General features: G+C 38.7%; 1 protein-coding gene across 1 annotated transcript in view; it reads right to left on the reverse strand.

The window, feature by feature from the left end:
• Nucleotides 1-24836, reverse strand: part of MCC (mutated in colorectal cancers) — a gene marked incomplete at its 5' end in the record, with an annotated part of 58855 nt that extends 34019 nt beyond the window's left edge. Inside the window, 5 exons of the mRNA XM_008942263.1 lie at nucleotides 6651-6857; nucleotides 8317-8480; nucleotides 10597-10733; nucleotides 17881-18023; nucleotides 24723-24836. Coding sequence (XP_008940511.1) covers nucleotides 6651-6857; nucleotides 8317-8480; nucleotides 10597-10733; nucleotides 17881-18023; nucleotides 24723-24836 — 765 coding nt within the window. The remainder of the gene's footprint in view (nucleotides 1-6650; nucleotides 6858-8316; nucleotides 8481-10596; nucleotides 10734-17880; nucleotides 18024-24722) is intronic.
• Between the last annotated feature and the right edge of the window lie 291 nt (nucleotides 24837-25127).

Below are 25127 nucleotides of genomic sequence, written 5' to 3' on the forward strand. Positions count from 1 at the left end.
GAGAGATTTATGGACTAGAAAACTAGAACATAATAACAATATATGTTAATATAATATGAAAATAATAACAATGAAAAACCATATGCAAACATATACAAAACCAATACCGAACCCAGCCTCCTCTGATGGCAATTACATCACTGTCACCACTGACACTGTGGAGCAGGCACTGTGCAAGTCCCAGACTGGACTCAACAGCAGACAGAAACTAGACTGACGAGCTGGATTCTAGAACTGGATTCAGGAACATACAGATGAGGAGCAAAGGCAGAATGGACAGAGTCCTCCTCGGATGCCAGCCATTGAAGAAGCAGCTTGACACACTTGTGACCCTTCGGTTTTACACTGAATATGACATATATAGGATGTAATACCTCGCTGGTCAGTTTAGGATCACCTGGCCTGTCTGCTTCTCCCCACATGTGCAGCCTCTTAGTTGTTGCAGCCCTTATGTTGTATACAAGGTTTGGCAGTGACCTTGGTGTCCACAGGAGCAAGTATAAGCAAGAGCCTCTCTGCACACCAATCCTTGGCAGTAACTGTAAATATTAACTAGTTATCACTGCTAGAAGCAGACACTGTCTGTGAAAATCTGCTGCTAGCTTCAGAAAATGGAGTTAATTAGAGACCTAGCTGAAAAGTAGTATCACTTAAAAGTATTAGTTCTATTCTAGCTCAAAGCACAACACATTTGATGTATAGCAACACAAACAAATTGTTTATCTCTTTTTCTAATTTTTTTTCCTTTGAATGCCAAGAACTGAGGAAATAGGAAAAAATCTTTATGGAAGATTTCATAAGTCATTAACAGTTATCATGGACATGTTTGCAGAAATGCATCATGGGTTATAGAAAATACACTGGTGGAATATGTTCACTATCTATAACCATGAATCTATGAAACATGTTTTTACTCTTTGTGTCTCATACATGCATACTCATAACTACATGATTTCTTAACATATCCTAGGTAAAAACCACAGCTACAAACTGTCTGTTTGTCACTCACTTCCACATTCAAAGGCCACCTGCTGCTTTTGTCCCCAAACCAATTTCAAATAAGAGGCATGTCTGTGGTTCTTGGCTTTCTACCCTCCTTGTGACCTGTTTCATCATGCAGGACCTTTGTGCTCTTCAACTAATAACAATTTTTTCCTCCAGGATTTTATAATACCAATTCAATTTTTCTCCCCCGTTATACAGAGAAGTAAGATGTAGTACAACAAACCACAGGAAGTGAATATACATCTCCAACTTTCTAATTTATTCATGCATACTACAAATCTGTGGAGGGGAAGACAGAAAATGAAATACCAGTGTGACAATTTAAGCTGCTCCAAGTGGTGAGGACCCTTCCCAGACTTAAGTACCCCTAACCTTTCAATTTGGCCTAGTGGTGATTATTTTCAGCTAGATAATTTTCAGCCCCTCTTAAATCATGAGCACCAGAGTAAACAAAGTCTGTTTTCCTACAGATTTGTCTGTTGTGGTTGACTGAGTAAAGAAGTCTTTCCTGGTATTTGTAAGGGTCATCTCAATGAATTCTCTGGAGTTTAATGAGCTTAGACCTGCACTCATCAGTTCAAATGAGGCATTTACAGAATCCTCTCCAAAGACATCTACTTTCAAGAAAGATGTAAGAACTTTACTGTCCCTAGGAGCACTACTGCTCTGACAGGTCTGAAAAATCAATCTGCAGTTTGAACAATTACTTTGAACAGCAAAAGGGAACAACACAGAGATGCAACAAGCTACAGGAGAACAGGTATGCTACTAGGCTTTATACATATGGATATTTTCAAGTAGCAGCAGAGGCCACCATGCACTGAGTAATACAAATACGTTACCAAGCAAGCACTTCTCTACTTTTGACACCTTTCAGACAAAAATCCGTCATGAGATGTCCCTGTTTGTGAAGGGAGGCTGGAGCAGATGACCTCCAAGAGATCCCTTCCAGCTTAAAATGTTCTGTGACTCTATGCCATGCTCTGTGTGGAAAGAACAGAGTGCTGCACCGCTGTAAAGGATGCAAAGCAACGACAGCCAAGGACAAGGCATAACATGACACTGGAGATGAAGGGTGGATTCCCTAAAAGCTTCAAGCACAACCAAAGTGTTCTGATCCCAGCTAGTACACAGTGGAAAGAAACACAAGCAAGGGCAGTAAGCCTATCTCAGGCTTTTTCCAATTTAATTTTATATTAACCATTCAGCATTTACACATAAGCTTGGAAACAGAATCAAAAATCTAGTTTGTTAACAGCTAAGCTGAAATACTGCTGCATAAGCAAATACCATGGAGCTGAAGGAGGTGGAGAATGGAAATAGCTTTTGGCTGCTATCTCAGGTTTCTGGTACACACCAAGAGACAAGGAGACAGAGCAGCGCAAGCTGATAATAATCTCTAAAGGACCATAACATATCAGTGTTCTTTAGCAATCTGAAACAATACTTTCTGATCACAAGATGTCTAACACAAAAGCAAGGACAGTCGAGCAGCTCATGCAAGCTTTGTGTCATCTGAGAACAGTGTGGGCTCAATAATGCCTGCGAGGCCAAGGATCTCAGTACTGCTGTGGTTTGGACAGGTTTCAACTTCTCACAAGAACAAGGCATTCTGGGAGAGCCTTGATGCTAAAATGATGTTTCTTGGAGTGGAGGCAATTTGGGCATCTGGGGTTTAATGCATTAAAATAGCACTTTTCTACTCCCCTGCAGATTACGTTTCCATGAAGGTCTTAAGTCAAGGACGGCTAAAATATTAAGTCTAGTTTTGTTCTGGTCAGTTTGATTAATTCAGTTGAGTTTGGAGCAGATACAGAATAATCCTCACAACTAAAAGCACTGGATTAACTGAACAAGTTGACATATGGCTTATGCAGAGAAAAGACTCAACAGCCTGCCAGAGCTGGAACCGCTTTTTCACTTTAGACTTAATTCTTCAGAACAGCCTCAGGGAAACCTGAACACTGCCCACACCCACTGTTTCTTATGTCAGTGGGCTGCCTGGGACTAAGCTGAGGCACAACTCAACAGGCAACGTTCATGAGCGGTAAATAAAGACCCCACAACTTCTACTTTGCAGTCAGGACGGAGTTTATATGCTGTATCAGTGCTGCTCATCTCAATCTCAATCGTGTTCAATCAAGTGAACACAAGTGATTCTGTGTAAGAACACAAATACTACTTTTTCTACTACTATTTAAGCCTGCTACTACACACAGCATTTTTAAATAGCGCTGAACTGATTACAACCTTATTCTCATGTAATAGTAATATTAATCCCATGAACTGGCACAGAAATTTCCCAGCACCTTATCTGTATTACTGGAGTCAGGATTACGGTCAGCTATGTGTAAGCAGTTTCTAGGGCATCGACTGTACAGGACTTAAATAGATTTTATTTTTAATATGGCAATATCATACAGAAGTAAAATAAACCTCTGCGCTATAAAATAAGCTACTACACTGAAGGCACCCTACAGAAATAGGTGATTATCTCATCTACTAATGACCTGTGAGAAACAAACTCCATATGTATGTTGTTTCTTAGCTACTGTTCTAGAAAGTGGCTCAATCTGTTAACTGGGCACAGCAAATACCTAATTAAATTAAATCTCCAACAAGCCTGAGAAAAATGTATTGAAAGCACTCTGCTTGATTACAGACATTGGTCTAAAGCAAGAGACCTATTGATCTGGTCAACTTCAAGCTTATTCACTTCACCCAATTTAATTTGAAAAGAATAATAACTAAATTTTAGTTGGATCTCCTTTCCCACTCTCCAGGGAAATAATCTGAAGTGACTTTGAGTTCAGGTGGCATACAGAAAATATTTAATAAATCAAGGAAAACATTTATTTTGTTGCAACTATGGACACAAAGCTATATTTAAAATGCAAATAGAGTTTCTAGTGCAACAATCGTATAGTGTCACTGACAGGGTCACATGCCATGAACAAACTTCTCTGGCGGGAGCAATAAAACAGTTGTTCTGAACATTTGGGATGATATTAAAAAGAACATATTTCAGTAAAGTCCTGTATAGGTGAAAACGAAATGAAAACCACCGAAAAAAAAAAAATCCCTGCCAGATGTACCCAAATATAGAGGCTGCTTGATTTTGTTATGCTTTGTGCCAATCCACCATTAAACTGATGTCTACTGGGCAAGGTATCTACCCCCTCTGTCCAAAAAGAGTTTCCTTAATAAAAGAAGAATGAACATTTAAACTGGCTTGCTGTACACAAACAACAGCTCACAGTCTCTACAGAACAACCCAAGACTTGCTCTCTGCAGGGTCAGTGGTTTGAACATAATTTGGGTCAGTAATGTTCCACTGCTGCTATCGTCCAACAATTGCTCTAGCCACTTACGTGAAACAAGTTGATGACCTCAATTCTGCTTCCACGGGGAAGCTTCCACAGCAGAAACACACGCAGCATCCCGGCTAACAGTTCAAACAGACAGGCTAGATCTAGATCAACATGATTAACACAATATCCTTTCAGCCCTGGGCTCTGCCTATACCAAGGAAATTGTGATGTGTGCAATAACACGAGTTATTAACACTGTGTGGCTCCACAGATGCTTCGTTCACTGGGGATTCCAACGGGGACCAAATCAAGCAGTATCCACATACGCTTAAGTAGACAGCATCTTCCTCATCATCTGAACCAACCCTATGCTACTGCTGGCAGCCAGACAAAATATAAACAGTTTTGTGCAGAGATACTAAAACTACCTCTAGAACTAATGCAGCTGTATAACCGGGCCAATTAAAACATGCTTTTTTGCTGTCCTTTGGATACAATACTGATGTAATGATCCTGGTTTTAACAGGTATCTCTGTATAGTCATACATTTCATTAGAAAAATATAACATATATTTTTAAGCTCCTTTTTCAAAGTAGTTAGTAGCCTTAGTCTTTACTGCTTCTTAAGAACCACAATCCTCTTCTCTGTTAGACACTTCATTGTCTAGTTTCTGGCCTAACACAGCCACAAGTGGTTTATATTAATCTGTTGTTGCTCTGGTTTTGTCTCCGAGTTTGAACAGTCACTAGTTCCCACTCTTTTACCTGCTGTCTTCAGCTCTTCTAAAGATAAATCAAATTCAGATTTTTCTTTGCCAAGATGAAAAGGGCAATCAATCTCTCTAAGTCACTTCTCCAAGGAAGCTGCCCATTTCTCTGACCACCTTCTACATCATTATTTTTCCAATTTAAAGGAACTTTTTCAAGCATAAGAGTTAAGAACTACATATCACATTCCACAACATATCTCTCCAGTCTTTCCAATGTCTACTGGAAATAACTTATCTGGTAGGACTGAATCTGCCACGATGTAGTATGGGCCCAGCCATGCTGATCCCTGAGGGTATAAACACCAACTCTTCCCCTTTTCTATTTTTTTTGTTAACCAAAGAGCTCCTGTCTATGAGTATAAACTCTTGTTATCCACCTTTTAAGCACCTTAACTTATGTCAGTATTTTTCTATTCATTCTATCCTCAAGGTCATTGTCTTTATTGTAATGATATCCTAATATTGATCTGTATCATCTATAGTGTAAATATATGCATTTGTGTAAGCATTTCCACAAGTACATTCTTCTATTCTCTGCCCACTTGCTGCCCCCTCCCAGTCCCCCCACCCCCTTCCTCTTGCCTCAGGCCTGCAATAATTCTCCAGGTGCACAAACGCTGCTGCTGTAGCTCAAGGGGTGGTACTGCCTCTGTTTAAAAAGAAGCATCACTATAAAATCAGTCCAAAAACTTCAGGACTGAAATTTACGCTAGACAATAAACCTAAATTTTACAAAAGGAAAGATGAAGTAGCCTTTCTTTAAGGAATAGCAGATTACTATTCTTCCCTCATCATAAAGGGTTGATCGGCTGCCTGTAGTTAAAAGAACAAAACTGCCAATAATTTTACCAAGATAGAGTGTTTTAAATCATCACCCAAACACAATCTTTAAACTGAACATTTTAAAAACAAAATTATTTCCTACCTAGTCAAAACTCTACAGATTTAACAGGGACAAAGTTGACAAATTTTAAAAGAAACAGAAATTGAGGTGACATTGTCTTGGATCTTTCCTCTTTTTGGCGAGCAAACTTCAATTTATTTTTTTTTTACTCCACAAAAAGCACAAGGCTTTTATCTAACCTTGCAACATCATAACAACATCATAAAATGTAGACAGGGAAGCAGGACATGGCTGGTACTCCTCACTGCTCAGTTCTGAGAATTATTACCCACTGACATGAGTCCTGCGCTTTCTCCTCTCCTAATCAAAAACAAATTCCCAACAAAAATAAATACTTGTTGTTTACAGAAAAAAATGCCTCACAGGAAAATTCACTAAATGAACATCTTTCTCTATAGACACCTCCTTGGAGATGAGTATCTCAGGTTTTCTGTTAACATATGACTTCGGATGCCAGGTTGTCATACACTCTGGTTGTTCCTCACTCATTCTTGTTCAGTTACAGAATCAGTTTTGTTCTAGGTATGAAATTTGTATAGCTCAGCTTTACAAAGAAAAGGCCCCATAAACAGTACAGGAAGTGAGATTACACACAGGCTTATTTGGCTGACAAAACAGGCTAGGAAGAACAGGAAGCCATCACCTATGCAGCAGCCTCACCCTTCTGCGCAGCCTGTCCCTTTCTTCACGGATAGCATTCATGGTGGCCTTGGTCCTGTTCAGCTCCTCCTCCTTGCTACACAGCATGGCTGTGAGGCTCTCATTCTCTTCCCGCAGCCCAGCTAGCTCCTTTTCCCAACGAGATCTCTCCTCAGATAGATTTGGGTAAAGGTCGCGTCCCAGGACACCCTCAATTTCTTCTACGGTCTGCAAAAATACAGTCATCAAAAACAAAGATGTACACAGGGCAGGAGCAAGTAACAGGCAATCATATAGACACCTGCATGTATACACCCAGCCCCACAACACCATTTATTTGCTTCTTTTGTTTGCTAAGTAACATTATACAAAATTATGGCTTGTTTGGTATTTTTCCTGCAGGAAATGTTTCCAGTGTTTTCAACACTATCTTGCAGTAAGTTATCAGTGAAACTTTATTATTTGTCCGTTATAATGAAAAGTTGGTTATTTATTGTTATCAGTAAATTAATCTTAAAGAATAAATCTTGGCTACAGCAGACCCCTTAGTGAGTAAAAAAGGACACACATACAAAAGGGAAAAAAACCTGCTTTTAACAGCTAGTTCAAGATGCCTCTACAGAAGAAGCAGGGACAAAACTTTTGCAGTCAGATTGAGTTTAACCTTTTAAATTGTATTTCATGTCTCTCTTCCATAAAAGTGCAGTACGTTTAGAGTCATAAATATAAACTCCATTGACAGTGTACCTACACTATAATTCTGTTTACAATTTTGGGAGTAAGCTTAAATCACTTTTCTAAAAGAGCAATGCATTGCAAGATCTCTGCAAGATGAAAGAAGCTGCAGCTCCTTCTTACATTGGTTTCACTTTTATCTATAGGCCTTAAACTATGACAAGGAAAGTTATTTCAACACAAGGATGAGTTCAAGTTCTGAATAAGCATAGGGCAGTTAATCCTACTATGTGAATAAAAGCTCTGTAATGGCAGAAGCATTTTCTCTTGATGATGCCAGTTCTGTTTTAAAAGGTGCCTGTTTGTTGCTGTCTTCTCTTCCTTCTTCCTCTCAAAGTCCTCTCCTCTTTCATGCACTTGTCCTGCTGTTTCCCTTCTCCTTTAATGCCAAGTTCTGCTGCTCCCTCCTCCTGCTTATTCCCCATGCTCCTAGTGTTGTAATTTTTCCAGCCCCTCACTTTTCCAAGCAGTGACAGTATCGAGAGAGCATGGCTCTCACAGTCATATTAAGGGCTGCCCTACAGTCCTTAACAAAGCTGAGGGACCTTTATCCAAATTGTTGTCTCCAAATTTCAGCATGTATTACATACTGTGTTTTCAGTTACCAATCAATGACGAGCTATGTGACCCTGGGCAAGTGAAAACTCGTTTGGTGGATAACCTTCAGAAAGTAAACTAACTGTCGAGTGATTTCTCTTATCTCTGAAAGGAGCATAAGACTAATACATTTCTGATTTGGGATCAAAAGTCTATTAGTCGCTCCTCCTGTGCCTTGAAGAATTCAGTGTAAAACAGCTGTACTACTGCTTACCTAACACACGTTGTGAGCTGGGTAAGTTGACTTCCGTGAAGTATTATGACACCTTTGGAAGCAAAGTGCTGTTTTTACAGAATGTAGGCAGGTGTCTCAGGCAGCCTAGATGCTGCATTTAAAGCCTAATCAAACTGTTACCTTAATGGCTAAATCACAGTGCTCACTGGCGGTAGTGAGCTGCTCAATGTGTCTGTCCACTTCCGCTACCGACAAACTGCAGCTGCTTTTCTTCCTTCCGCAGACAACGTTTTCCAGACCTGTCAGCACTCTTTGCAGCTCTGAATTCAGGTCACTACAGTTATCTAAGAGAAAGGAAAACAAAACAAAAACAAATATCGCAACAATTCAGGACTCAGTAAAAAAGAAACAAACCAAAAAAGAAACAAACTCAAACCCAGGAAGTATCTGTTGCAGAACAGCTACCGCTGATACTGTTCAAGGAATGGCCTTGCAATCTGTCACTTTTTCCTCACCAACTGATAGACTTAAACACACACACACACAAAAGGATTTGTTTTCACAGGAATATGGGAACAACACCCAAAAAGGAGAGAATCTATGTACAGAAGGAAAAAATGGGAAAAATGCAAGGATCTCTAGAGTTAACTTCTTATGTTGTTCATTGCTGTATTTCATCTTCTTGCCATGTTTCCCACTGTTAGCAGAAACTTAACTGGATATCTTGCTGTTAAAGTACATGAAGTGTGCTTCAGCCCCATGCCATGAAAAACTAAATCAAAGCCCTAACCTAAAATAAATGAGTTTTTTTTTTCTTTTTTTTTTTTTCTTTTTTTTGTCAAAGGAAAGGGGGGAAAAAAATGAAAGAGAACTAAAGGGAAAAAAATCTCAATGTTAGAATCTGTTCAAGTAGGAACTTAATAATAAGCATTAACTTTTGAAAGTAAAAGCATTTATTTTTGAAGAATATAAAAAGCTCTACTAAAATATCTTGACCCCATATGATATTTTGTTAACCATACTTTGAATTCCATATGTCAGACACACTGCAATTGCATTATTATTAATATTGTTGTATCAATGTTTCTAGAAATTAATGACAATACAAATTGTAAAGAAATACAAATGCACTATGGCTGGTCTTGTGTTTATAAAAAAGTGTCATTCCAGAGCTGGCATACTGATTTCAGTTCAAGAAATCACACGAAAAAAATCTCTTTTATACGGTTGCTTACAATATCAGCATGTTTTCTGCATCATGAAACTTGAAGAATACTACGCCCAAAAGTCAGCCTACTCTCAGGTCCATTCCTCTAAAAGGCAGCGTACTGCAAAAAGCAGCAAAAAGTTCTCAGTAATGAGATGCACTTCTCCAAAGAAGTGGAAACCGTTCTAATACTGTTTCTTACGTATGGAATCAAATATTGCACAATGCATGACAGCAATGAAAGCCTAATGTAAAGTTAATAACTTAATAATTAAGGATCACAAGTTCTGCAACAGGCTTACGACTGCTATGTCGATAATTTCCTACAACACTGCTTGTGTACAGTATCATCCACAGAAACTCCCAGGCACTCAGCTAGTTTACCTACAGAAGAAAACGAAGATCAACTATTTTGTTTTAAAGATAAATTAAGAGAAATAATATTCTGAAGAGAACTCTGGAAATCATTTATAGTGGGGATTACATCAGACTTCTGCTAGTCTGAAGCTATGGCACTCAGCAATTGTGCCCAAACACTTAAAACATTATCACACTGAAGGCCTAGTATTTGCTCATGCTTACATTGCAAACTTTATGGAGTAACTACTCCATACTCAGAGGTTCTTCAAATGATCAGTAGTTGTGCTTGGATGACAAAACTGATGAAATTATGAAGGCAACATTCTTGCCCTCTTTGTTCTTACTCAGAAAAAAAAATTAGTTACAGACTATCTGGAGGTGCTGCCTCCTTGCACTTTATTTGAATGACTTGTGTCACATTTATCCTTGTCTAAATCCACTTCAGAAAGCTATCCATATTCCATACTTCAAAAAGACTCCCAGTTTTTGAAAAGCACAGGCATCCTTTATAATCAGGCTGCAAAAGAACTGGACAGACACCTTCATTCCCTGTGCTCTTCCCCCAAATTTTACTCTTCTTGTGATTCTTTCCTAGAGTTAGACTACTTTACAGGCTCATGTAAGGTACCTATATTGTTTTTCTCCCTATTCTTTCCCAAAAGTAATGAGATCTCTTGAACAACCATTCAATTTTAGGCTCCACAGTTTTTCTACATCAAGGTACAGATGTTACTTCACATACAAGTTCATTGTTGCGAAGAAGTTCAGCATTTATTATGATTAACACAGTCCAGATTCCTTTATTTCCTCACCAGTGTTTGGATTTGCATTTCAGAGGCTATGATGCCTTTCTGCTGAAGAAGGTGCCGTGTCTACTAAGAAGTGTAACTCACCCACGTCTGCAGTGACCATGGTGGATTGATTCTCTGGTACTGAAACAGAATTTTGGTCCATGCTGCGCGAGTCATCGTTAACCTCATGCTGGCTTTGGCTGAGCTCTGACCGCAGCTCTGAATACTCATCTTCCTCCCTGGGAGAGAGAGCAAAGGCACAAATAAAATCCTTTGAGGAAATGCATATCTCCATGACACTTACTTCAGATAAGTGTCACAAAGTGTGTTTTTTGTCCAGTCAGTGGAGAAGGGCTTACACCCTTTACTGCAAAGCTATTGTGCTATGCCTGTAACACCCACTTGCAGCACCCAGTGCCTGGTTTCCATTTCTTTATTCCAAAGTTCATTATTATTCCAGTTCACTGTGCAAGGAAACAATGGGTGGAACCGAGTGCAAGCAAAGATGTATGCAAGGACACACACTGCTCTGCAGCAACTCCCCAACTGACAATTCTTAATAAGCACAAATGGCTTTTGATCCCAAATTGGATTAGCAGTAACCGATTTTCGTCTGTTTTTCAGTTCGAGGACGCAATCAGCTTTTGCTCAAAGCAAGCACACAAATACCTCCACGTGTGTATCTAAAGGCTCTTGGGGACAGGTAGATTTTTAATTTTCTCTTATCAAAAGGAAGAGAACAGGTAAGTGAGTATAGTGCCAAACTGCTGGAGTCAGTGGAAAATAAAAAGCTTCAATTACCTAGGTTTTAACTTATTTGTCAAGCTGGTTCTACTAAAATAATTGAGGTCACAGAATAGTTTAGCTAAAGCTAATGAGCTTAAAAAATTAGGGCTTTTCCCTCCTGTCTCCACATGAAGAGTTCAAAGCACTGGGAAAAAAGATAAGTAATGAATAATAACTTTGCCAGAGAACATGTGTAAACATTTGCTTTTCATTCACTTGCTGATTCAACTCCGTGTTTTATTTCCTTAGTGACGGTTTTGACATTAAAGTATATATTTTAAACATGAGAAAAATACCAGCTTATCCAGGTACAGAGTCCCTCTGATAAGTACGCAAACAGCAATCATTTTGTTACATGCAAAATCAAATGCAGAGATTAATTTTGCTGCAGATTCAGCAGAAAAGTGTGAGGATGGAACCACCTGGATTTGGAAACAATAAGAAATAGCAAAGAGCTACCTACTTTGTACATACAGGGAACTATGACAGAAGTAAAGCCCGCTGTCAAACTAGCGGAGGTGACAATTTATGAACCAGGCCAACTCAACAAAGGAATTGCAGTCTGATTGCCAAGCAGGGTTTCCCAAGGTATGGAGATGTAATTTCTACAAGAATGATGCCCTTCTACCCCTTTTATGAGCTTCAGTGCAAAGAGAGTCTGACATATCAGAAGCACTTAGTGACTACTATTAAACAAAAATGAGGTCAGCTGGTTAAAATTGAGATTAGATCAGAGAAAGGTCTTTAAAGTACCATGCAACACATTTCAGAAAGTGTGATAACTAAATCACGAATAGCAGGAATTAAAACATTTTATGTGTCTTCATTACATGTGAGGTAATGTTCCATGAACTTGTTTATTAGTAGCCATAACACAAGCCATTAGTAATTAGCTTTAGCCAAAAACAGTTATCAGGCACTCAAACACTTGCATTTTTTTTCGTCTGAAGGTAACTAATTTTTTCATTTATGAAACAATTAGTCCTACATTTTTAAAACCTGAGTTACCTCTACAAATGGACAAGAAGCTGTATTGATCATAAAACAATTCCACACACAGTAATAATTTCTCACCACTCACATTTTGGTTATCATTGCATAGATTTCTGTTTAAAATCCAACACAGCTTCATCTAGCTAGCACGGGTTGTTTTTTTCAGTTTAACCAGTACCTCGGGGCAGTTGAAAAGTATGTCACACAGCAGATCTCACACCTTTCCAACAGCTCAATCCAGAAGTCAGTTTTTGAATGAACTAATGCTTCTATGACTTGACCAGAAAAATTAGAAATCCCTTTCTGATAAGGAGACAGCAAGGTTGATCAGTCTGTCCACCACCAGTCTTTCAGGGGGTAGAGCGAGGGCTACAAACACAAGGGGAAAAATCAAGGGGAGCAATGCACCACAAATATAAATTCTGCCTTTAAAATCGAAGTTGTCAGTAACAGAAGATAGTGTTTGAGATGCCCATTTCCCCAAAACAGGAGAGAATCCTCCAGTGGCACTGGAAATGCAAGGGGCTCAACAGCTGATAATGACTAGCCACTGAACTCCTGCCACACCACCCAGAAGATGGAGGCATTCCAATTTCCTGGTTGCTGCCATCATCTACAGCCTGGCTTGGGAAAGCAGATAGTTTGCTCTCCTATGGGCCCTGATAGTTCCCAGTTGCTTGGAGTGAGTTGGAGGCAGTTAAGATCAAACAAAGCCGTTCTGAACACAGAGTGGGCTAGGATCAATGTTGGAGCAAAAAAGTGTGTTTTACAGATACACCTGCACTTATGCTTTCCTCATGTTTTGGTGCACCCAAAGATCACAACATTGCACAGACACGGAATAAAACGTGATCAAATACTAAGCAAAACATCACAGTTTCAGCATTCTTTCACACCATGGATGAGTTCTGTCAGGACGCTGGTAAAGTGCACATTCTCTTCACAGCTGCAAACAGTGCATAGCTTCACACTTCATTTTATTTGAACAAGTACTCTTAAGGCACTCTAAGACCCTCAGAAAATACTACAGGTGCACATGTACTGCAATCCAGAGACTGAGTGCTCCCTGTGTATACACACTCTAGGTCCCTCTGAACTAGTTCACTTCTGAACAAACAGCAACACAATTGAGACAATACAGGAATTAATCACTGATCACAGGTGGGCACTGTATGCTGAAGCCAACTCTATCACACCCATGCTGCGGTTTGAATTGAATTCAAGTAGCCTCCACTTAGCACATATTTACAAGCTAGAATCAGCCCTCCGGGTCACTGTATAAATATGACTGTAAGTGCCATGTGTTATTTTTTTTGTGATGCTGTAGTCTATTCACTCTCTTTCTTCCTCATTATACTTTCTGAATATATTTCAGGTTAAAAGCTGTAAGTCTGAATAAATGGCTTTACAGCAATGGCTTACAAGCTTCCTGACAAGCATTTCAAATTATCTTTATCAGGCACCAATGTTCAACAGAGTACATTTCTCTTTGGTATTGTTAAAGTTGCTATTATTTTTAGGGCTGCACACATGTACCCAAAGAGCCACTGGATTACAACTAAAAGCAATCAAATCTCTTCCTTTTTCCTTCTGCTGAAATTCACTTTGACATTTAATAAAGACTGTCAGTCATAGGCCAAAGTTGTTTCTGCACAACCAAGTTACAGATGATCTTGCCAGCCCAAGACACAATTAAGCACAACAAAGAGCTGAACTGGAATGAATCTAAGGCCATACTAAAAGCTTCTGAAGTTAGGAATATTCACCTTTTAGTACACTACTGTGCAATTTTCTGTGCTTCAGAGTTAACAGATGGACCATTTTTGTCCAGGTATTGACAGTATGACTCTGTAACTGGGAAGATCCATTTGATTTGATTTGCTGTCTTCTAAGCTGGACACACTTGGAGAAGAAATGAGAGTAGGCATACACTTTGTCAAAGGACAGAGGATCTTTGCAATGCAAAAACTTTGCCTTCTACAGATTGAAACTCTAGGAGTATTACTGCCACTGGCATCCACTTGATAAGCTAACAGAGGACCTACAAGCTAGCACCATCAGTCATTGAAAGCTGTTCACTCTAAAGGAAGCTGATAAAATGTGCTCTGCACTATTATCAGAAGCTCTTCTGCCCAACAGCCCTGCAGAGTTTTATGACTGCCTGTAACTTGAGTTTTACAATGAACTTCACCAAAATACTAGCCAGGTCCTTCCACTCTCTCCCTAATACTGTAGACAAGAATAGCAAGACACTGTCACACAATTATAATTTTCCAAGAAAAGACAGAGCCAAGATTTGTATCTCAAATAAAAAAAAGCATCGCCATCCTAGTGGACAACTTCTTTATTTTATTTTTTCTCCCAAACTGCTACCTTCTTGAGCTGTTAGTAGGTAAATTCTGTACTATCACTCATGAAAAACTAGGCAAGGAAGAGGCTTGTCTACTTGCACAACATGAGCACAGGCAACAATTTTTAGCCTTAATATCAGCTGTATTTCAGGATTTTTTTGGTGAGGCTGGGCCTTCACATGAGCTGGGCTGTCCAGAGCAGCAGCAGAGAGATGAGACAATTGCACATGAATGTTGGCTTGCTCCACAATCATGGTGACCTAATTTTCCTTAGGGAATGCTGGAAGAATGTAGCACAAGAGTAGCAGCTAACTTCACATGGCCACACACAGGGAACTTCTTGTACCCAAGAAATGGGTAGCAAACCTAGAACAATCCTCAAAACTTCTGAAAACAGTCCTGTAAGATTACTGTTACTAAGATCAGCACATCAGACATACCTGAGAAGAGGCACAGGCATTGGCATGTAACTGCAGCCTTCTTCTAGAGTTAGCATTACTAAACCATATGACCAAAAGCCATCACACTGCAAGCTGTGTAAACCCCATGACATTGCAAGGGCAAAACATAAAATCAACCAAAAAACTGAGAACAATTCTTAGAATTGAGAATACTAAGTTATACAGCCTGCCAACGCTTAAACTCTTGCAATACCTTACTGAGACTTAGTCTTTCTGCTTGTTTTCTATGCACTTTCTGAGGTTGCTACTCAGATTGAAACAAGCTACAAATTTAAGGATAATACAGCTTAAGGAGGATAGTCAAACACATTACACTGTTTTCTTTTAATTGTTTCGAGAATATTTTTGGGTTTTGTAAGGAACCATGAAGAATGCCATAATGCTACACATTACGTGCACCAAGCTACACATTAGTTTATTTTTATGGCCTAAAACTATATGAAAATACTGAACAATGTCTGTGTCAGCACTGGGAAAACATTTATCTGTTATGTAATTAATGTAAACTCAGAAAAACTGTTTCCAAAAAGACAACCTAAATTTTGTGATAGCACAAGTAAAGGTTCCACTCAGTATTACTTGCAGGTATCCAAGAGTCATATCAAAATTAGAATCCCCTCTATGTTCCAGTTTAGAGGCAAGCATAAAATGCTGAGGCACTAGCAGGGCCATGCTCCCAGAACGCCTTCTCTCAGGAATGTTTCGTTCCAGCTCCCAGGCTCACAGTCCCCATAGCCAAGGGTGGAGTGCTGTGAGTCACACCTGTCCCAGCAAGGACAGCAATTACACCACCCTTGCTCCGAGGGATGGAACAGTTTCTCAAGAATGACCTAAGTAGACTCCAGGGTGGATTTACAGAAAGTCACATCAGGAAGTATCATTTTTCCTTCTTTCAGATGTCTTCACAAACTCTATGGAATCCCTCCAATTTTACCTCTGCTTGCCATTTTTACAAGAAATATTACTCCTCTGTTCCCCAGACAACAAATTATTGGCCTGCCAAAGAAAACATGCTATTGCAATCACTAAAGGAAACAAAAAAAAACTCCACAACTCAATGAATTCTTCTGTTCTTACAAATAAAATTGGAACAAACAAAAGCAGAGGAGGCATCCTAGCTGTTAGAGCAAAATGAGCTCTCACGCAAAAAGACTGAACAGATGAGGCATGACAGTGGTGTGGCACCTGTTGCAGCAGTATTATTCTAATGCCTTCAGAAGCCTCCACCCCACGCAAGGGCAGCAAACTGCCGGTTCCTTGAGCAGCAGCATGTGCTTCCCATCAAGCTTGGTTCTTACACCTCCCTTTCCTGCATGTGCCACAGCTGACTTGTTAATAGACATGGCTAAACATTCACGGTATCCACCTGACTCCAGTATTCTCTAACTGAACACCACTTGGCATTTACCTTGCCACAGGGACCCCAGACAAACAATCTTTATGGATTCTGTGTAGTATTCTTCCTAAATATCATAGACTTCTTCTGCCATTCAAGAAAAAACTATCAATGCAGCTCTCATGCTTCTCAGGTTTTGCTTCTCAACCAGTCTTTTCAAATGGTAGCCCTTTACCAGGAAAAGGGTGGGATGGGCAGCCTGTATATCGTGCTGAAAAGAAAGGTGACTCAAAATGAGACAGAAGGGAAGTTTGCCTGCAGAGGTATTGAGCACGAATGCACATGGCAGCCACAGGGACTTTTTCAGAGAAATACCTACCAGTTCAGAAAATACTTACCTGAAAAACCTCACCATGATAATCACTAGTTATGATAATTTCAGATTTCACAGTATTTATCTTCTTAAATAACATTAACATAATGTGATTTTATCACTTCATTTATAGTGGTATATACATATGATAACACTTCTCTTATTTATGGTAGACAACCCCTTTTATTCTTGCATATAAATATTTTCATGAAAGGTTAAGTACTTGGAACAACACTGCCTTGTGCTAGGAGAAATACAAGAACAAATGAAGCACTTACCAAAAACTTGCAGCTAATAGGCAAGGAAAACAGAAACTACTGCATGGGTAGAGCACCATATCAACATAACCTATAAAAAGTGTCAAATGTATTTTGACATTCTCTAGACAATCCGCACATTCTAGTAGTTCAGTTGCATCCTCACAAGGTAAACTTTAAGAAGTTCCTTTCTTGTTCTAGTCCAGCCTTCTCTAGGCTGTGAATAATGGGGAAAAGCAAACAAGGCAAAATCAGTGTTTTCCTGTAGCCAAATGTACAGTGTGTTTTAACTTGGTAACAAGAAGTGACCCAGTGTAACGCCCCAAGCTTTGCTGCTCCAAGGACAGGAAGCAATGCGATTTGTACCATTGTGTTTCATCACAGACACCAGTACAAGCAGATGTAAAATCCACTATAACCCAGTTGAGCGACATGATTCACCACAAGTTGTTTGGCTTAGAGGACCTATGGGATGCCAGAATATAAAATTAAAAGCAAAGTTGCAGGCTGGGTGGCTACATCTTCCTTTATTCACCATTGCTTTCACTTATCTGGCACCCTGGTATGTATGTTACACTAAAGGAATATTTAGATGGCACAGTGCAGCTCTTTGCAGTGCTCATACGGCTTTGCCAGATAGAATGTAGCATTTCTGAGCCTTGGGATGATACTCTGCAGAATACACACCTTCTTTATGGGCAGCTACTCAGTACCAGTTGTAACAAGCCTAACTACCGTAAAGTCATTTTCAAATCATATTTAAGTATAATTAACACCATGTTTTGCCCCATTCTTGCATTGGCCCAGAATTTCCAGGAAGCTGCTGTACCTGATTGTTGTTCCCTGCAGTCGATCAATTTTCTTATTTAATTCAGCAATGATACTGTGCAGCTCTGTGATGCGTTCTTCGTAGCGTAGAGTTGTTCGCTCCTGCACGTCTTCGTGCTCTCTCATTAGGTGGGACTGTTCACACTAAAGCACCAACACAAGGAACAGAAAAGGTCTTATGAGTAACTACACGGAGATCACGTACAAGGCAAAAGCGCACACCATTAATGCTTTTCTCACTCACCAAGCCAACGCTGCCTAAGCAAGAGAAAAGGACAGATGCAAAATACTGACAGGTACACAAAGGTATGTAATTACTAGATATTAGGAAGTGAAAGACTGTGCAGTTTACTTTTTTATTTCCCTAAAGGGATGAAGTTGTCTTTCCTGCTTGAACGAAAAAAACATTTTGCAACTCAAAACAGCTATAAATATGTAATCTTTGAATCCATGAGAGTCATTATGCGTGATGAATCTTCCAAGTATCTTGCCAGCGTGGTCTGAATCAGAAAAAGTCCTAAGGCCAAAATCACACTGTCCTAAAGAAAAGTAACCACACGTTGAGGTTATGACTTCTTCTCTAGTCTGACTATTTGGTTTTACTAGCTTTTAAGGATAACATAGTGTATTTTCATTATTTTAATCCTCTACAGTAATATTATTATTTGAACAATTAAAAGGCTATGTGACTGCTTATTTTTTTTATACATACCACAAAATCCTACTTTTTCTTTCCAATAAAAATTTAAAGCTAGACTCTCTGCCTTACTCTACATGCCAACAAATGCTCTACTTCAATTACAGCAAATAATTACAATCTACTGCAACTACAGTTCAACAGTGCATGCTGACTGAAGTTATGCTTGGTAGTGCCTAGAATCTTTTTGCTTCCAAACACCTGCAGGAAACAGTCAAACCTCCATGTAACAACAGAACGGTATGTAATACACTGTCAATACAAGAGAATTCATAAATCAACTCACAGTATAAAATCTACACTTGTCAGTTGAAGACCTGCATGTAAAATCCTAGTAGCATTTCTAAAGGCTACAATTTATAGCACTGTATGAGGTCCTCCAACGCTTCTGCATCAAAACTTACTTTTTCAAAGCAAGAAAATGCTCTATACAGAGGTTCAACTCTTCATATAATAAAGAAAAAAATTATACTCGAACTAGGAGTTACATCAGAATTTTCATAGTTTGCTCTCATATTTTTTAGTCACACATTCACATCTTGAGAACATCATGTATGTAGAAAGCTGCTTGAAAATAAAAATTTACAGTGAGCTTCAACATTTTTCTCTTAAATGTTAAATAAAATTTATTTCAATATTTTTACATTCCAGGAATATTCTCATTGAAAGGTAGCTCAGACATTATAGCACCCTTCCACAGACTACAGCAAAACAGTTTTTCACTGCACCTGGAGTCAAAAGCACTAAGACAAACAGATCATATCTTCACACTGAAGAGGAGAGTAAAAGGTCACATTTTAGAAGACTGATAATGTTCACCTGGCTTTTAAAGATTTCATGTTGGCAAATGACACAGTTAAATGCATATATTGTAATAACCCATTACTGTAGGACCATTCCATAATTTACTTTGCATGTTTCATATCTGGCCAAAGAACTACAGCATGCCATTCAAATTGGAGAAATAACACAGAGAAAATGTTTAACAAAGGCTTTAGGACAAATCTAAGTGCAACAAAGAGTTGCTTATTCTGCCTTTCTAAACCTAAATTTCCTCTGACACATAGTGACATCCACAAACACTAAGCATTATCCAGATCAATCAACTATGTGCACTGTTTTTTTTAAAACCAAAAAGGATATGTCAGATAGAGTGTGTCATAATTATTTTCTGAAAATAAATAAAAAAACCCATCAGAACGATTTTTGTCTAAGATGTGCACTGAAAAGCAGAATTTGTTTATCTGGACTGAAGATATATGGACTCTTGCTAATGGAACTTAGTCACATTACCAGACTTGCTTTCTGTTTTCTCCAGCCATTTCTCAGCCACCATTTTTCAGGATAACTATCATTTAGTGACAGACACACTTTGTGAACAACCGTCAGTCTGGCAATGTAAGACACCAGATTCATATTTGATTTATTTAAAAGGGTTCTTAGATTATCTTGGGTAAAAGTAACTGGAAAGGCCAGAATGGAAACCTCTGTGAAAGATGGGACAAGATGGTAAGAACTACTGTGCCTTGGAGGTGGGTATAGAGCTATATCTCAACTAAGAGAGGCAAAAGCATCTAAACAATGGAAACATAGTTCGGTATGAATCCCAAAATGCAGCAAAGGAAAATTCTTCTGGTTATACAGGACTGCTCCTTACTATGACATGTTCATCTCAAAGTTTAAAAAGGAAAAGAAACAAATGCATGATTTGGTACCTCTTGCTAAAGTTTGTTTTTTTTTTTTTTCCTAGGATACTGAACCTAGTCATTATCCTATTTAGTTTCTGTGTCCTTTGAGTCTCTGAGCAAATATCTGCCAGCAGTTCTTATTCCTTTCCAAGGTGTACACATCGTGTGATTTATTTGCATGTCAGTCAAACAAACTTTTTAAGACAAATACCTCACACCCTCTTCCTCATGCCTCTTCCAGCCTCATACTTGTGTTTTTATCAAAACCATTAAAAGCTCTAATTCCCTGAGAAAACAAACACAGGGATAATCCACTGAGGCGCTGCAAAAAATTAGCAATTGTTGATGTCAGGAGAGAAGTTTCCAGCACAGTTCTCGGTGTAAGTCATTGCCTGGTTTTTGGCACAGACTAAAAAGCTGATTTCAATTACAGTAGAAATTAACAATGTAATTAACATCTTTGTCTGACCTCTTACTGCTGGAGAACAACCACAAGAGCAAGAAGAGTATGAAGAAGTATAAGAGAAAATATTTTAACTCAGAAATATTGTCTAAACACAATTCTACTGCCTATTGATGTACGCAAATTCCTAGTGCAAGAAACCCTACCAATGCAAATATTTATGTTAAATTTGCAGTGTTGAAAGGACAAAAAAAAAAAAAACCAGCAGCAGCTGGTAAAAGATCCCCCAGTGCCTCAGGCTCCGCACAGAGAAAGACTGGCTATGGCATTGTTCACCAAGAACACAAGTCATCACCTGAATGAGCCACAACGATAAACCTGTCTAACAGGCTCACAGGAGCTAAACATCTTTGCTCAACTAATACCGTATAATAATTTAAGAGGAGTGGCAGGTTTTAAAGTGGCAATCCATTCATCTAATTTTAAGTATAAACCCAAGCCTATCACGCCAAATTCTCAATGATGACAACACGCATGGTCAGAACAGCTGACGTGCAAAAATAAAAATACACAGGACTAATCCACAGGAGATAAGTCCACCACACAACGGAATGAGTGATTTCAATACTCATCTGAACACCATCACTTTGACTTCAGGTTATTTTGTTAAATGGAAGGTGAAGCCTTCCTGTGTTCACATGTTCTGCTAAGCCTAGAGAGTGCTGGTTTTATTCTTATACTGAAGTTCTGCTGTCCCTCCTTGTATTCTGAATAATCCAGAGGTTTGTAAAGAATTATTACTGAAGTAATGGGACTTATTGTCGTGTAATAGCAGGATCCAGAATGATGCAGCACAGTCTCCTACACCCTGTCTCGAGAGACATTATAAAATTCCAAAATTACAAAGACTAACCACAAAGAATGCAGTACTACCTTGTGAAAGTAGATGACATGATAAGAAAGATGTAGTAAGTAAATTGTCTATTCTTGTTCTATTTGCTGAAACATTCAGCATGTTATTAAATCCCATGTTCTACCATAAAACTGCAGAACTCAATGCCACAGGATGTAAGAAACACCAAGAATGCAGACAGATTAGAAAGAAGATTAGATAAATCCACGGAGGACAGGACTATGAAATGCAATGCAGTCTCCTGCTCACAGATGCTGGCAGAAAAGCAGGGCAGTATGCAGAAGGAGAAATATCTGTATGAGTTTCTTATGCCCTCGGTTCAGACATCCACTGTGTATCAATACCAGGACACTGTGCCAGACAGAGCTACTAGAAAGCACTACTCTTCTTCTTATAACCACAGAAAGATTTTTGGAAGAAGACATTAGTTGTGGCTGATCAGTACTTCACAGACAATTTAATTCAAAAGATTATACCGCCATTGCCAACTGCACACCAACATAAACATAGAGACAAGGACATCTGCTGTGTCATTGAAATAATGGAAGGATGTAAGGAAATGCTATAGCAGGTGTCCACAGACTGCAGTTTTGGAGATGAGCATGACAGAACAACCAGTAAACAACTACATCCCTTCACAAAATTTTAAGCACAGGCTATCCAACTATCTTTCTTCACCATTTTTTATCTATTACTGGAACTGTGGTTCCCCAAATCACCTCTGCTCTGCAAATCTCTGATCCTTTCTTCCAATGTGTCTCAAATGCTGTATGAAATGGGAAAGGTATTACCAAAACTGTGTTTTAAGAGCTATTTGTTCCCGACAGCATTTACCACACCGGCTGATACGAAACATGAGGTGCATTTCCAAGTATACTCTGGAAGCAGAGTAGAGATTTAAAACTGACCCACCAGCATCTGAATATGGTGATGCAGAACCTCAGACACCTCTTATTTAACTTATGCCTGCTTAACCTCTGATTCACATTAGTGAGGAAGAAATGCATTAGATAGAGATTGTAGAAGAAAAAAATGATACGAGATATGATATGATAGATGATACTGTTTTGCATGAAACTCTGTGGAGTGGAACAAAAAGTTAAAAAATCTATGTTAATTGGAGCATCTACTTGAAGTGATACTTTTAGAAGAGTGGTTTCACCAGTCTGTCTTCGTACTTAAACACGGCCAACATACTGACTATGTGAGTTATGCTTGTTTAATTACTTATTCCCTTAAGAAAGAGTCTTTTTTTTTTTAAATACACACCCCCAAAGATTTCTATCCACATGAGGGCTTTAAAGAAAAAAAGGACACTGAAAGAGCTAAAATATTAAAACAGAATTTTTTCAATAAAAAGTAGTATTTTTATCTGAAAACTAGGTATCATTCTAGCTTTCAGATATTGTGATTTGGTGTTATTCATAGTAGTACTGGATGATTGGCAGCAGTCATCAATACACTTGTGTTCATAAACACACAGCCTAAGACCATGTAAAACCCCACTGCATTACAAATCAAACACTGCATACACACGCATAATTAGTAAACCACCAAAGAAAACAAGCATCTCACTCTAAGAGAGCACGTTAGCTGTGTTAACTGATCCTTAATCCCCGTAGCTATCAATGGGAATTCATTACTGTACGGGAGCACCTACAAGGTACTCACTCTTCATTGGCTGAGAGAGTGTATTTTTATACAAAGATGTGGAAATAAAACTAAAACACTAAAACCCCCCTCCTGTGCTTAGCACAAGACCCTGCAGAGTTATAAATCACAGCAAAGTCAGTGTAGTGATGCAGAATGATGTGGATCATCTGGATACAGTTGATCCAGCTGACTGTTTAATGATTATCAAATGCAGCCTAATATCAAACTGTATGTCAGGAAGAGGACTCTGTGTCAGGGTGCAGACGGAATTAGAAAAGGCTTTCAGATTATAGCTGATAAACAATGTTAACTACTAGCGTCGCTCTGGCTTACAAACTGAGGGGAATAAAAACATGAAAGTGTTTTTTATTTCTGGATGTTGCATTGATGGTCTTCAATCAGAGTATCACTTACAAGTCCAAAAACCATAAAGGTAGCTGAAAAAAGATCAGGGAACGTGGAAAAAGAACAAAACATGGTTGAAGGACTGAAGTAGGAGCCTTAAAATCTAGATTGCTTAAGCTTCTAAGTTTGACTTGAGTTTAAAGTAGTACAAAGACACAAGCCTCTACCAAAATGCACTGAATACTGAAGACTCTAAATCAGCATAATCACAGTATGGCTGAGGTTGACAGGGATCTCTGGAGGTCATCCATCCAACCCCCTATCCCAACTCATGGAGGGTCATCTACAGCAGGCTGCACAAGACCAGATCCAGGCGGCTTGAGTCTTTCAAGAATGGAGATTCCACAATCTCTCTGAGCAACAAATAAGGTTCTACCCTTTATAAGACAAAATGTTTTGACTATCTCTATGCAAGTATAAACCAGTATATATTTTTAATTAACTCTGAAATGTAAAGTACTTATAAAAGGTATTTGTCAGAATGACAGTATCTGAAAACAAAGGTTTTATTTAGAGAAGAGAGAAATATTAAGAATAATAGTTCAATTTTCCACGTTTGCATCTGCCTCTCTACATTTATCTACCTTATTCTTACTTAAATCCCTTGGCTTTCCCCTAATTACATTTCCCACAACTGGTATATACAAACTGGCTTACTAGAAGCTAGACTGAGACCACAAATAACTTCTCACATAAAACCAAGCATTGCCAATTTGCAATAGCTTTTGATCGGTGTTAATTTGTGCTGCATCTGAATCTCTCCCAGGACTGGAAAGCAGTTACCTAATCCACTGAGAGTATGCTGCAACTTTAATATTCTAAACCATATCAAAGCAGGTGCTGTTTACATTTGCTTCAAAACAAGATTAATCTTGCTTTTTGTTATTTTTTTAGAAGAATGTCATCAGACATAAAACTTGAAAACTGTGTCAACTCTGTTTCTTGCAGTATTAAAATTCTTTCCATTTGTGACATTATTATACTTGTGGTATCTTATCCGCAGTTCACAGACCATACTCCTCTCTGAAGAACAAGGACAATCCAAAGCCAAGAACCATCTTGAGAATCTTGAACTACTGCTCACCTGTGCTTTTGCCAATTTCTTTTCCAACAGGTCACGCTCCCTTTCTGTTTGTTGCAGACGCTTATTAAGTTCCACTATGTCTCCTTTTAATGAAGCCAGGGCTGCTAAATGAAGCTAGAAGACAGAAGGGAAGAAACAAATTAACCAATTCACAAGCCATGTAGCACTAGGATTTGAAAAAAGATACAGTATTACACAGCAGCTACAAGATGTGTGGATTTCTGCAGTAGTTAACATAAACTTTAGTGTAACAAAAGTCTAAAAGAAATCCAGATATAACTAAATACTTTAAATACGGAATTCTCCTCTCCACACAGCACACACATTTCCTCATCAGAAAACAAATTATAAGGATAAATACAATGAAGCATGGAAATGTGTAGATAAGTTCTAATGTTAGTTTAA

This window comes from Merops nubicus, unplaced genomic scaffold, assembly GCF_000691845.1.
Source record: "Merops nubicus isolate BGI_N331 unplaced genomic scaffold, ASM69184v1 scaffold16776, whole genome shotgun sequence".
Taxonomy (NCBI): Eukaryota; Metazoa; Chordata; class Aves; order Coraciiformes; family Meropidae; genus Merops; species Merops nubicus.